This window comes from Galeopterus variegatus, unplaced genomic scaffold (assembly GCF_000696425.1).
Source record: "Galeopterus variegatus unplaced genomic scaffold, G_variegatus-3.0.2 Scaffold661, whole genome shotgun sequence".
Taxonomy (NCBI): Eukaryota; Metazoa; Chordata; class Mammalia; order Dermoptera; family Cynocephalidae; genus Galeopterus; species Galeopterus variegatus.
The window spans coordinates 239,374-250,517 of NW_007726772.1; the positions used below are offsets into that span (position 1 = coordinate 239,374).

The window sequence follows — 11,144 nt, forward strand, 5'->3', positions numbered from 1 at the left end:
GATTTTTCTTTTATTTCTTTACAGTTCCTGAAACGAATCTTTTCAGAACACCTTTAAAAAGAATATTTTGTATTAGTTTATAAAATTATTTTATCCTATAAAGGTATTTATATCATACGAATAAATGCTGCCTTGCTGAACTTTAATGAATGGTATAAGGACTTCATAAAAGTACGATTTGTGTCCTTTCTAGAACTACAAAGTCAATAGAAACCTCTTATAGCTACAGCGTAGATGGACCATGTGGCTTCACAATTATGTTTTTCAATTTTATTTTGCTTCTGCCTCGAACTTCAGTGCATGTCAGAATCAACTAGAGTATTTGCTTGAATGCAGGTCTTTGGGGTTCACCTGCCTCCCTCCAGAGACCCTGCTTTGGAGGGCCTGAGCTGGGCTCAGGAATGTGTGATTTTATAGAACCACACATAAGGATGGTCTGCAGACCGCACTTTGAACAACCATCCTGCTGGCCCAGTAGCAAATTAAACTTTGGTGCTCGCAATGTAATTGAGGAAGCATTACTTAGCTAAGAATTTCCAAAGAAAGTGACATGAGATATGTATATATATTTTAAGTGCTACCTATTTCTGTTTATTGTCAAGTGAATTTAAGTTTTTTAACATTTTCCCAAATGGATGTTGGCTACATCATAAGTTTGATTTGTTGATATTAAAGACTTTTTCATAAGCAGATTGCTGATGTTGAACTTTTCACACTGAACGCTCAAAATGGTCTCAACATCCTTCTGCATCATTTGGCAAGAACCAGTCCCACTAGGATGCTCCTAAGCAGGAGAGACCACGGCCTGAGCTCTGTCTGTACTTTTCAGGGGAGCATGTCCTCTGCCTTCAGGGTCTTATGGCCTCATGGGGAGATGAACATATCAGCCGATCACACAGGCACAATCACATGTGTGAAACGTGCTGGAGCAAGGGGCACCTCGTAAGAGAGGCATGAGTAAGACACTGAGGAAGTTGCAGCTGGGTTGAGCTCTGGCGCAGGTGCAGGGGCAGCCAGGCCAAGCAGGAAGGAGAGCGTTTGCCTGTCACTCACTAGCACTGCTGTCAGGAACTTGAAAGGAACAGGTACAAACCTAGGGTGACTGTGGCCACCATCCCCCTAACAGTCATATGCTCCCCTCCTCCCTGCTCAGCCATCCTAATATGGTGTCTAGTCAGGGGAGTGTCCTGGTGGGAGGCTCTCTCTAGGTCCCATTCCCCAATCTCTGCTCTTGACAAGTTCTCTGAAGCTCTAGGAAGAAAGACTTCCGATCAGTAAATCCTCCTCCCTGCTCAGCCATCCTAATATGGTGTCTAGTCAGGGGAGTGTCCTGGTGGGAGGCTCTCTCTAGGTCCCATTTCCCAATCTCTGCTCTTGACAAGTTCTCTGAAGCTCTAGGAAGAAAGACTTCCGATCAGTAAAGTTTTGGAAGTATTGCCTGTGTCTGGTGGGAGGACAAGGTTTGCGTTTGGGGACAAAAGGGTGAATAGCTGCAGTCAGATTTGATTCGTTTGCTTTCCAAGTCCTTGGTCCTTGTCTAAATGTGGACGGAGACGTGGAGGCAAGGATCGGTGAGTCTGCAGACAGGATCGGTGAGTCAGTCTCTGGAGAGCTCATTCTTGGTCACGTCTTGAATCAGCATGTTAAGCAATGAACAGTTGCTTAATGTCTGGCACAACATCCACTTTGTGGCATCTCACGCCTCTGTATCATCCCCTCTGGCTGGCCTTTCACTTGAGGACAATGAGACTTCATGGAGAGGACTCAGATGAGGATCCCATTCACAAAATCCTTAACCCCCACTGAGATAGATGCAGGCTACAGGGTAGAAAAGATAGTACCTGCGAGGATGAAATAACCTGCGCACTTGTGATAAGCAAAGGAGAAGCACTTACTGCCTTTTTAAAAGTGAAAACCATGATGAGCAATATGATCTTATCTTGACTGGTGCTGCAAAAGCAATAGAAAAGCAGTACGAAATCTTAGTCAAAGCTGCTGAATGACTTCCCACTGAAGACCCACCTTGGGTGGGTTATGGAAGGTAGGTTGGCAGGGACCACCCTCTTTGCATCAGCAAGAACCAGAAGGAGTGGGTCTGGTGGCAGGCAGTAGCTGTGACAAGAGGCAAGTACAGGATGCCAGTTAAGAGGGTAGACAGGGAAGTTAGAGTCTGTGTGTCCTTGTCTGCTTTCATAGTGTCTGTGCCTCAGTGTTATCGTAAGAACAGATGACAGGGTTGGAGGGAGGATCAAATGAGATAATGCATATAAATAGTAAGACAGAGTATTGTCTTTAAAAAATTGCAAAGACACAGTACGTCTTCATGAATGCTTTCTTCAGTTTCCTTTCCAGAGTGTTCTTCCCCTTAGGCCTCTCTTCCAGCATCACTGAAGTGGCCTACCTGCAGATGTGGGCTGGCTTGATGATGCCTTGCTTGTTCTAATGCTCAAGGTCTTCAGTTTTTCCCCATAAGAGCAATAAATACACAGTAGGTACATTTCCTACCTTCATGAGATTTGTGGCAATGGCTGAGTCCAGGGGGAAAGTGCCTAGGTCTCTGGGGGATGTCTTGAGTGATCTCTTTGTGGTTTCTCCTGGTTGGGCGATTCTCACAGCTCATCTTGGACACTGGTCCTCAGTGGTAGAGACCAGCTTGTCTCCATTTCCTGGAAGACAAACAAGTAGAAGCTTCTCTTCAGGTAAGTTACCACCACTCCCAAAATGCAGCCAGAATCATCTACAACTACGTAGCTGATTATTGGGAGAAGATAAGTTGGTCTCAACAATCAGTGCAAAAGGGCCTGTTCAAAATGCATGGACATAGGACAACCCAAAACAACTTCAAAGTTCTGTTCATTGCAATGGATGAGCATTGTCAAGACTCTAGAGGTCAGAGTTCATGAGTTGGATGCAGATCCTGGCCTTGACAGCCATGTGACGAAGCAGGACACCTGGAGCCGGGCAATGGAAATTGCATGGTGTCATCTGGACTGTGCTTAAATGGCAGAGTTTGAATAGATGGCTCTCTCAGGAACATCTGTCAGCGTGTCTTTGAGTGTGGGAACAGGCGCGGTGTGTCAGAAATGAGGTGGGCATGTTCTGGGGCGGATGTTCTCTAGATGCTGTTTCTGTTGAAAGAAGGCTCTGGCTGCCTGTTCCTGCTGTGAATTGCTTCCTCATTTTCAGGGGTGTGTAGCCACGTGGCCTCAGTGGCCCTCTTATTGGGCCATCAAAAACATGGGCAGGGCAGGCAGAGGAATCTATTGTGGACCCTCATTCTAGCTGTTGGGGGCAGGTGGAGCAGGTCCCTGACATACGCAGCAAGTCCTTTCACTGGCTGGTTGGTTCTGTTAGAGAAATTCAAATCTCCAAACCCTGACTGCTGGTCTTGCCAGGACCTGCATTGAAAAAGAATCTGAGGAGTTTTTCAAGTGCCTTAACCCTCCTTACACGAAATAATTGATGAGTAATGATGAAATAATTTCTTGGATGATGAATTAGGAAAATGTTTCAAGATACAGGAAAAATAAGATCACTAAGAGCCCGTAATGTAACCTGGATTTGTAAAAGGACCCAATGAATCCATATGGTAATTAGAAGATAGAACGAGTTTCATTCTATTTTTTTTAATGAATATGTGTCTATCTTCTCTGTCCTTTTGAAGACCTCTAAAATATGTTTTAAAATAGTGAAATATTAATCCTCATGAATATAGTTAGACCTGCTCAAACAGCAACTCAAAAACTAAAATTGAGTCTGATGCACCTTCTCTGGACTCACTGATGACAAAGATCCAGGGTTCTCTAGATTTTGGTTTGTTTCAAGATAGAATAAAAATTTCTCAGGATATGGGTCAGAAGGAACAGGATATCAGACACCAAAATATTCTCTCATTTAAGAGCCCATGAGTGGCTGTTCTCAGTGCTGACTGTTCTCGATTTTTGGACTGTGCACTTGGAATCCTTGACAACCAGTTTATTTTTTTTATTTTTTTTTTAAAGGTTACATAAATGAATATCTGTTTCTACGCACAAATTATTCACATTTGGAAAAGAAGAGAATTTAACATGCATCCTTGGTATATTAAACTTTGAAAATCTACATTTTTCTTCCAATAGTCTTATCTCTTCTCTGAGGAATTAAACTCTAAAATATACATAAACCATCATTTAAACTTATTCTTGACAACCAGTTTAAACTATCGTCTCTTGTCCAGCCCTTTTTTCAGAGCATAGATTATATCCTGTGACTATAAGCTGTGGCATTAGGGGGCCTAGCAGAGACATGTACTTTATTATGTCTAAAATTGTTGAACATCTCATGTCAAACTCTCTTGCTTCAACCTGCTATTGCAAAAACTTACTTTTAGTGAGAACGCTGGAGGCACACAAACCCAAGAAGGAAACACAGCGCCCCCTGGCATGGTTGTAAGGTGAAGCTGAAGCCAATTTCTGTGACCTGCAGGAGATCGTTTCTAAACAGTGGGACCTCTTTTCTAAGATGAATTTGGTTTCTTTCTAGGTCAGAAGATCCTGCAGACTAGAGACAATGGTAAGTCCTTTTCTTTCTTTATTCCTCTTCCCAGGGCTTTGATTACTGGCTGGGTTGACCAGCTGTGCCTCTGCTGCTGCTGTAGGCTTAGTTGAGGCTGAGTGCAGCCCTGGCCACAGAGCAAATGCCTGCCTTTTAGGATGCTGGGATGGAGCAGGGACAACAGATATAGGTGCCCAAGCCCCGGGCATATCTCAGACGCACACTCAGCCAATCCCCTCTGTTATTCTCTTTCCTTCTTTCTGACTCTCAGTCATTCGTTGGATGAGATAGCTTCAGCTCAGAGTCAGGATAATTGGGGGAAAAAAAAGTCATTGCTTCTTCTTACCGATGATAAGAGTTGTCTTAGAGGTAACTAACCTCTACCAAGCACTTGTTATGTACTCTGCACAAAGTTATTTTCATGCACTGAGTTAATACAAAAAAATATTTAAAATACTGTCTGGCACACAATAAATGCTCAACTAATGCATATAGTAAGTGCTATTATCATTATATCTCTCCAACAACACTTTAAGGTAAATATTATTATTGTGCCCATTTTGTCAATGAGAAAACCATGGCACAGTTAGGTAGTTTATCAATACTTACTTGTATATGATCACATGGCTGGTAGGTGGCAGGGCAGAGATTGGAACCTAGGAGGGGTGCCTTTCCCCCCATCTCTGACATTACTATGGAAGAGCACTCTGACGGACAAGAGATGTTTGTCTATGACCTGTTTCTCTTCACGTTTCAAAGTGAGAGCATGCAGACCTTTGTGCCAACGTTTGATGTGTCAGGGTCATCTGTGTGTTCCCTTAAGACAACTGATTCTGCTGTTGAGCCACTGGCACTGTTGAGGCCAATTTTTCACCTTCCAGGACAAGACTTCTTGAGGGGCAGCTTACTGGCTGACCCCCAGCAAAGGACAGGCTGAGGCTGGGAAACCAAAAGCTCTTTCATGCTGGGAAACCAAAAGCTCTTTCAGAGGGATCATTCACAGGAGTGACCAGAAAGGGGCAGGAAGAAGGGTTAAGGAGGCCCAGAATGCACTCTGGGAACTCCCTGGAATAGTCCAGTTGGCCTTTCCTTCCTTTTTTCCTGACCCCCTCCTACCCCCACCCCAACAACAGCAACCTGCCCACTGTGTCTTGCATCCTGTTCCAAGCTCTCTGGCCACAAATTTTTTGTAACCTCAAAGTAACCATAGAAAAGCCATACCCAGGATTGGCTCCTGCTGTCAGGATGTTGGGCTGGGTCCCTCAGGACCTCTTGCCTGCTTTCTTTGCATAATCAGTGCAGCTTTTCACCAGTGGGTGGTTTAGTAGCATCAGCTGTGGTCATCTCTATGGTAGGAATTAGGCTCTCTCATCCCCTCACAGCAGAGGAGACTGGAAGGGTAGGATCAGGCCCATGACGATGGCATCTGGGACTTGATCCTGGTGGCAGTGGAGAGTACATTGTAGTGTCTAGAGCCGGGAAGTGACTTGAATATATGTGTGCTTTCTAAAGATAAAGAACTTGAGGACAGTCTGGTGGAGACAGACGAATCCGCTTAGCACGGGAACGGGCACAGAGTAAAGGCTGGTTGAACCGATGAGTGTGGATGGATGAGAGAAAGGAGGGGCAGAGCTAGGAGGTCCCTGGGACGCCCCTGGAGTAGGCCTGGTTCCAGAGGGTGAAGGTCTGGTCCAGTGAAATGGCAGTGGGAGTAGAAAGGAAAGTGGGCTTGGTGACAAGTTGTGTGTAAGAGGCGAGAAGGAGGAATCATATGTGATGTCGAAGTTTCCAGCACAGTGGATGTGGAGCACGGTGACACCGTTGACCCAGCTGGAGGAGAGAGACTGTATTGAGTTTGGGATGGTGGCGGTGGGATATCCAGGAGGCCACGGACAGTGGTGGCCTAGAGCTCAGGGCTGGGGCTGACAGGGCTGGGTCAGGACCAGAGAGGTGGATGTGGGCTCCTCTGTCTGGAAAGTTCTCAGAGTACATGAGATTCACCAGGAGGAAAAGACAGGGTGAGAAGAGAGCAAAGACAGTACTTGGGAGAACAGTGACATTTAAGGTCCTGAGAGGAGAAGAATCAGTGTGGGAGATGGGACAGGGTGGCCAGAGGGGTAGAAAAAGGAGAGCTGGGTGGCTCAGGTCAGGGGCTGACAGCGCCAAGGTGAGGGCTCCCTGCTGTGTAGATGCAGGTTTGCCTCTGAGGCTGGTGAATGGAGGTGACCGGTGTCAGGGCTGGGTGGAGGTTCTGTAGCAAGGCTCGTGGGGCACTGTGTGTGACGACAGCCGGGACACCCAGGATGCAAATGTCATATGTCGCCAGCTTGGCTGTGGCCATTCTGTGTCGGCCCCCAGCGAGGCCCACTTTGGTCATGGCTCAGGGAACATTCTCTTGGGTGACGTGTACTGCTCAGGAAGGGAGCCCTACCTGTCGAGCTGTTCCCACAGCAGGTGGTACAGCCACAGATGTGGTCACAGGGAAGACGCTGGAGTTGTGTGCTCAGGTAGTGCAGATATCGCCCCCCCTCCCGGTGTCGTGTGTGCAACTCCGAGGACAGATATTGACTCAGAGTTGATATTACTGTGTGTTTGTGCTGCGTGTGTGCTGTGTGTGGGGTGTGAGTGTTGTGTGTGTGTTCACCCCCCCTCCCGGTGTCGTGTGTGCAACTCCGAGGACAGATATTGACTCAGAGTTGAAATTACTGTGTGTTTGTGCTGCGTGTGTGCTGTGTGTGGGGTGTGAGTGTTGTGTGTGTGTTCTATGCATGTGTGTTGTGTGTGTGCACATGCATGCACGTGTGTTCCGGTTTACCTGCTCTGCTGTAAGACATGCCTCATCTGATGTTAGGGGACAGGTATTACTGTACATTTTCACATACAAAGAAATTGAGGCTCAGGAGGTGAAGGGACCTGTCTGTTGACCTAAAGCTGGGAAGCGGTGGAGGTGAGCGTCGGCCTCAGTCCTGCTCTGAGCTTGCTGATGCAATGACTCAGTGGACTGGTTCTCATGAGCAGCCTCGTGACCATCCCTGGCCTGGGATGACCACATAAGTATCTTCCTAAGTGGCAGTTTTTCCTCCTTTAAAGGAGGAGGAGGATCAGGGAACTGCTGGTCCTTAACACTTAAAAGCACACCAAAATCAAACTGAGGAGTAACCACTACATTCTCTTTACTGGGGATTAAATGACAAGCAACTGATACTTACACCCTCAGTGGGATAGAGAACTTCTGCCTGTTGCAGCCCAGTGAGGCCCTGACTGCGTTTCTCCTGTGTTCACATCATGCTGGTAGGTGTTCAAACACCAGGGGGTCCTTTAACCCACAAAGAAACCTCCGAGGATACCGTCCCATTGTGTGTCCCCCAAAGAGGAGTTTCTATTTAAACCGTCCCCTTTGGGAGCTACCTCTGGCATTCGCTGTGTGGACGGGCCTGTGCACGTGCCACCATGCACAGGATGTGACCATCCATCCACCACACAAGAATGGGCTCTGCAGGGAGTGGGGTCCTCAGGGAAGCCACTAGTGGGTGGGTTTATTTTGGCTTCTTGAGGGCATCTTTGGAAACCGCCTTTCTTCCTGGTTGGGGGCACCTTCGCAGGAATATCTTGGTGATGGCAAATATTTGTCATTTGAGTATGTTTGAACTATAGAAAAAGGTGGATGTCATTTGAAGTTCAATCTTCTGATTAGGATGAGCTTGTTAATGAGCTGGGTGATTTCTGGATGGAGACCGTGGAAGCACAGGAGGTGGAGGACGGTGGCAGGAGCAGAGGACGCTCACAGCAGCAGCCCAGCACTGAACGGCGGCTGGCAAAGTGACCAAGAGATTGGCATTGGGTTTCACGGGGAGAACACAGCATTTTAGCAATGGAGGGGGCTTCAGGGTCTCTGCGTCCAGCTCTTGCTTCGGGGCCGAGGAAGCAGAGGGCTGACCCTCCTTGGTGAGGGCTAACATCGACTGGTCTGTTCTTTCCCCTCTGCAGCTGCTTTGTCTTCCACCGAGGCACCCAGAATATCAGCTACAGCAGAAGGTAACGTTGGTACGTGGGACCCCCATGGGAGTATTACCCTGTGGCACCCATAGGTTGATCTCTGGTCCGGAAGAGGAGCAGAGGGCCTAGGAGGTGTGGATGCTCAGCTCCCAAGGGGGTCCCTTCTGAGCATGATCTCAGACCTCAATAGGCATCTCTTCTGCGGATCATGTCTAAGATTGGGAGGGAGTCAACCTGAAGAGGCATCTTCAAGAAGCTGCAAGGTGGAGCCTGCTGTGCTGTTTCTAGGGGTCTGTTGCCCGTGATTAATGCTGGCACTGTGGTGCTCACCAACCCATGCCGACCCCTGACCAGCCTGGGGCTGGGTCTCTGGCTGCAGAGCCTGGAGAGGCACGTGCAGGCCTGGTTAGGTAGCCAACCTGCTGGGGCAGCCACCTTGCCCACATTAGGCCATCCTGGCTCCCTCTCAACCTAGAGAATCATGATCCTCAGCCTGTGGCCATCAGAGGTCTTATACTTCCCACGGGGACATTTCCAGTGAGAGGTTTGCGAGGCACAGTCAATATAGCCAGAGGTTCTGGCAGCCTGGGCTTCGGGAAAGGAAGTCACTTTCTATTTCCCATGTGAAACTTTGGAGCTAGGACAAGATTAAGGACAACCTCCATACCAAGCCCCTGGCCTTGAGAGTCCTGATGTTCCTTGCATCAGCCTTTCTGTTGCTCAGGCCCATCGGATGATGCCTGATTTTACCTTTTCTTTCTCTTTGCTGTGGTGAAGGTCACAGATGTCACTAGAGCTGAGGATGAGCCTGGCTTTATTCTAACTTAGCCATGTCCCTTCCCGAGATCCCCTACCTTTTCTTGTTTACAGCAGCCGTAAGAGGAGAACCTGTTCGCTTCTCTGTAGTGGTTTCCCCTGAGGACACTGTTATGTATTAGGAAAAGCAGCTGGACATGACAAGGCTTTTGATATAACTGGTCCAGCCAGGAATAGGAGCAATGGGGGCAGAGGGGTTTGGCTGATCTGTCTGTGACACAGGACGACAGATAGGACCTACCTGGAGCTGCTCTGCTCAGTGTGAGGCGTGTCACACTTCTAGATCCAGACAACTCATGTAGAAGCCCAATAGATAACCCAGACAGCAGCTGAGTGCTCCGCATGCAGTGGGTTAAGATTAGCTCTCAAATCATCTTCTCTACAAATCCCAGCACCCAGTCACCTCTTGCAGATGCCCTAGACAAGTGCCAGGGCTCCTTGGAGCAATTTGAAAACATAGATTTAAAACTGGTGTCTTACTTAAAGGAGAAACGTTAAAAACATTTCCACTAGAATCAAAAACAAGGCAAGTGTGTTCTCTATTTGCATTGCTGTTCAGTATTGTACTGTAGACACCAGCCAATGCTATTAGATAAATCAATAAGAGGCACAAAAATAGGAAGTAATTTTTGCATCCATCCCCTGGAGACCTGCACAGGTCCCATGTAGTCAGAACAGAATCAGGGATAAGTAGGTCGATACAGAGATATTCCCCACCCAAAGAGCCTTTTAGAATTGAAAAACTCAAGGTTTGACATGTTTCTTGACTTTTCCAAAGTAACACAGCAAGACAAAATCTAGATTAGGAATGACACTTCCTCGGTAGATTCCAGTTTACTTCCAGCCCTTGATTCTCCTCAGAGGAGACCTAACTTTGTATCTTCTGTTTTTGTTTTGTTTTGTTTTTCATCTTCTACAATTGCCATGTGATAAGATTACCACGGTAAATACTGAGACTACCATTGTGATAATTAACGAATAATTTTACATGAGTTCCTCTCTGCAGTTCATAATGCCAAGTATATCCATGGGTTTAACTCCTATTCAGGAAAACTTTTAGGGAATGGGGTGGGAGGAAGTGTTGCTGTCAGCACATATTGCAAAGGGCGATCCCTTCTCGACCAGAGGGCTCAGCTAGAGGGGAACATCCTTCATCGGTCATGTCCCCGTGGGTGTGGTAGACTCATTCAGAACATGGGGGACCCAAGAGCCTGTGTGTTTAGGGGCAGAAAACAGAGGGATCAGGTTCCAGTCCAGAGTGCTAGCTCCCCCATCTCCACAGCTCTGTGCTAACCTGACCTGGGATATAGGGCCAAAAGGATCAGGTGCAGAATGTGCTCCAAGCCAACCCTAGAGCCCAGATGAATGCCAGAGGCTTTCCCAGGATGTGGTGGTATCATAAGAGTCTCTTCAGCCTGAGGTGTCACGTGCCACAGTCTAGGAAACGGGGCTTTGCAATGCTTTGCTTACGGAGGGCTCTGCTGGATGGTCTCTAGAAATATCCCAAACATAAACTGGAAGGAGCAATCACAACCACTTGGAGCTCAAGAGCGTTGGATTGGACAGATCACTCACTAACCTTTCCACTTGAAGAACTCAAACCCCAAAAATGTTAAACTGCAGCCCAGTTAGAGATGCTCTAGGAAATTTCTACTCAACCCTAAGAATCTGAATGAATGAACATTGCTCTCAGTAGGGACACACAAAAGAAATGGTGTGTTTTCCACAGGATCTGATTTGGTATTGGACCTGAGGCTGGTGAACGGAGGTGACCGGTGTCAGGGCCGGGTGGAGGTCCT

At 47.3% G+C, this 11,144-nt stretch overlaps 1 protein-coding gene across 1 annotated transcript in view; it reads left to right on the forward strand.

Moving 5' to 3' along the window:
* DMBT1 (deleted in malignant brain tumors 1) overlaps positions 1-11,144 on the forward strand; it is a 49,256-nt gene that overhangs the window by 11,403 nt on the left and 26,709 nt on the right. The window contains 2 exon segments of the mRNA XM_008571117.1: positions 6,723-7,040; positions 11,075-11,139. Coding sequence (XP_008569339.1) covers positions 6,723-7,040; positions 11,075-11,139 — 383 coding nt within the window.